A 3,792-nucleotide genomic window follows, 5' to 3' on the forward strand; every position below is an offset into this window, starting at 1 on the left:
GAGTTGTGAATGCCGGAATAGAAAAGAAGGGTGTACTGAATTTCAACTCAGATTGTTAGGTGGGTAGCCTTATCAAATACAATATCTTGTGGATACATTTTTTTTTCATATCCTTTTAATGTTGTCGCAAGTTGCTTGTTTTCTTCTGCAGAATGACTGGGTATTACAGTTAAACTATATCTCATATATGGTCTAAATGTAAGTCACACGAGTATCCCTCTTTGGAGAAAGAATTCCCTCATTTTTAATATTTTATTATTTATATTATCTATATTATATGCCACATAAATAAAATATTCATTTCGAACTGTTACAATCTTAAAATATTATATTTTAGTAATTGTACCGTGCATTTGATCCAAAATATAGCAATGGGGCAAGATAGATATAGAAAGCAATTGAAACACTCGCAAAAAAAAACGGTGTTGTTTGGACAATTAAAAGACTTGAGGGCTCAAATCTGAGAGCAGATTTCATATTCTCAATTTTTTAAAGTTTATTGAAGAGCCCACTTTTTACTTACCTTTCAAATTTTGGATTTGACAGCCCAAAAGAAAAGAGCATTGAAGTTGCTCTCACGCGGTATCTCTAATCAGTCTCAAACTACTTTATGATTCTATCCTTGTATAAATATATAAAGAGTATGTTTTAAATGAATAGATTTATCAAATCTGTGCTACCCATTGGGCTCAAATATCAATGGTTGTTGACTGGGCTTGTTATAGGGCAAAATTCTATTGGGCTTATCTACAACCAGAAATGGGTTTGCAATTTTGAATTTCTCAACAACATAAGGTTTATCGAACCATGGTTGGTATTTGGTCCAAATTAGTTTGGGCAAATATTAAGTGAAGTCTATAGAAATCAGCAACTTGGCATGAACCGATATCACATTGGAATCGAGAGTTGCTAAATATGGATAAATCTGTTCAAAGTAATTGGGATAGGTATGATAAATAGGGGGTTTCAATAATTTTCAAATATGGAAAGAGCTAACCCAAAAAAATGAAATTTAAAATTTTATTGAAAGTTTGACACACTGTTTTACTAGTATCATATTGACTGACCACTCTGATGAAGAATTCATCATTGGCGGAAAAGGGTTATAATAGTGCTAATGATTTTGTCATTGAATTTTATTAAAAAAACAACGTGTTTTTTAAGAAGAAAAATACGTAGCATCCACAATATTGTTTCCCAAACAACATGGAGGCCAAAGAGAAATATAAGAAAACATGACACCAATACAATAGATATGATGTGAAACGTGTATATATGACATATATATTAATTATATACGGATATACCAATGATACTGTTATAGTTCCCAAGAAAATTCGAATTGGGCAGCCTACAAAAGGCTTTGAAGTCTTCTATATACTTTTTTTATATTGTGTGAGCTGAGGTGGTCAAGCTTCTGGAAGAACGCCTCCATTTGAAGTCCAACAGCGGGGCACGACCTTTCTCCTTAAAATCTGTATTTTGACATTTTTTTTCTTGACTTAATTGTCCTCTGATGCAATACCAAATCAATAATTTTATTAGGGTCAAATTACTAAATTAGAGTTTAGAAAGAAAATTCAAAACTTCACTGATTTCCATCTTACAAGGCAGGCCAGGTGTTCATGTGAATTTTGGTATGAGAGGCAATATTTCACTTCATTTTTAAATATTAAAGTAATTTGATAATAATGAACAAGAAGAATCAAAGTATAAAGATATTTTGTCATTTAAAATAAATAAAAATCAGTGCTTTTATTTAAAGAATGGTGTGAATTTTTATTTATTTTTTTGGTATTGATGTAAAATATTATTATTATTTTTAACTAGCACACAAGTTTTAAGTCGCTCTTGCACTCCACGCTGCTCTCACTCTTGCTTTTCGCGCGCTCTAGTTGTCGTTTTCTCCCACTTGACTTAAATTTTTACAACTTTTGCGTTTTCGCTCTCACACTCACTCCCGCACTCGCTTTATGTGATTTACCAGTTGGACCCTCCATCAACAGATGGAGTATTTGAAAATACTTGCAAGACATCAATCACAAATTTTATTTAATAATGTATTTTAATTGAATGAGCAACGAGTCTCATGCATGATAAACGTTGCTTGATACGACATTGGTCGGTGGAGGTGAAATAGATTGGTCGGTTGATCTTGTGGTGATAAAAGAGAGTAGGGTTTTGTGAGAACGGTACCGGAGAGGAGAGGCTAAGAGGAGGTTTAAATTTTGTGGAAAATCACAGTTGAGACTTGAGGGTGAAATAACATAGACGTTTATGTAAAAACAAGAGTGGTTGGGTGTTGTAACTGTACGAGAATTGATTTGGCTTGGCTGTTGGCTGTTGTAGTTGTACACAAATTGAATAATCAATCTTCCATGTCTTCTTTTTTTCATACTCTTATACTATTATAAAAATAATAATAATAATAAAAAAATACAAATGTATGAATTTTCTTCTCTCTGGCCATCCACCTATTAAAAAAAGCTTGAAAAGTCAAACCGTCTTTATTGAAATGTCCCCCCATTCACCTGCGACCTACTTTGTTCCAGCATTTAAATATACAATCTTGGTCTATAATTATGATCAAATACGCAACCCCATTTACATTATTGCTCTTCTAATATACACACACCTACTACATAATTTATCCATTCACTTCTGTCTCACCCATTAACAAAACTCTCTCTCTCTGTAAGAAAGAAATGGAAGTAGAACTTTCAAAGGGGAGCGTGAACAGGTACTGGAGGAGAAGGCGGTACCGGCGACTCGACGCTGCAAACAGAAAGAATGTGCAGATCGTTAGGTTCGGAGGGCCTCGCCGGAGGTCGTGGAAGATCAAAATCATCCCCAAGTTGCGTTTGATGAAGAGAGCCATATCCTCAGCCTCGCCCATGAAGCTTTGGGCCAGGTTCAAGAACGCTTATATCAACATGATGCTTAATCTGGCGGGAAACGTTGGGGCGCTGAACGACGGAAATGTTTTCCGCGGGAAACGGATTCCCACGGCTCGCCAAGTTCCTACCGCTCCTTATTCCAACGATGAATTTGAGAATCGGCTTGTTTTCGAGATTTACAAGGCCTTGATGGCTTCCAGAGAATTGAGTCAATTGACTACCACTACTGCTACTGCATAGTCTAGTGTACGGTGGTCACCGGAGAGGGTTTGCCTTACCCCAACGCGCCGTAAGGTCGCTTCGTTATGATATTGGAGCTTACGATTTCAAAATTGAAATCGATTCCGCACGGCAGAGATAAGATTGCATATATCTAATTCTCTTCAAATTGGACAACAACAAAACTGAGATAGTCATTTATGGATTGTGGTCCATGTAATATTTTTCTTATTATCTATGTAGGTATGTATATGTATTTTCTATGTTTGTAAGACATCCTTGCTTTTACCATTAGTTAATACATGTGGATTATTCATATGGAACGGTGTGAAAGTATTTTAATTAATTCATTTTTGGTTTATTTTATTTTCCTTCCAATGGAAGAGGAAGAGGCTTACCTGACTCTGTCCGAGCATGAAAATCTTAAACTCGATTTCCATGGGATTTTTTATATATATTAAATAAATATTCATACACACATGTTATAAATTGTCTTGGAGCTCAAATCCTCATCTCCTTTGATGGGGGCGAGTTTGATCGTTTTGGTCAAATCACTCCACTCTTTATAGCGGATTCTAAAGAGCTTGATCACATCCTTCCACTAATTTTTTTTCCCCTCAAGTTTTCTCTGTTATGTCTAATTTCTTTTTGATTTTTTTAAAAATGTTTTACTTAT

General features: G+C 34.9%; 1 protein-coding gene across 1 annotated transcript; it reads left to right on the forward strand.

The window, feature by feature from the left end:
• Positions 1 to 2,705: 2,705 nt before the first annotated feature.
• Positions 2,706 to 3,137, forward strand: LOC132282193 (uncharacterized). Its single transcript, XM_059783808.1, has one exon. The coding sequence runs from the start codon at positions 2,706 to 2,708 to the stop codon at positions 3,135 to 3,137; it is 432 nt and encodes a 143-aa protein (XP_059639791.1).
• The last annotated feature ends 655 nt before the right edge of the window (positions 3,138 to 3,792 follow it).

Source organism: Cornus florida, unplaced genomic scaffold, assembly GCF_030987335.1.
Source record: "Cornus florida cultivar Cherokee Brave unplaced genomic scaffold, ASM3098733v1 CherokeeBrave_3.0.0_Hap2_Chr11, whole genome shotgun sequence".
Lineage (NCBI taxonomy): Eukaryota > Viridiplantae > Streptophyta > Magnoliopsida > Cornales > Cornaceae > Cornus > Cornus florida.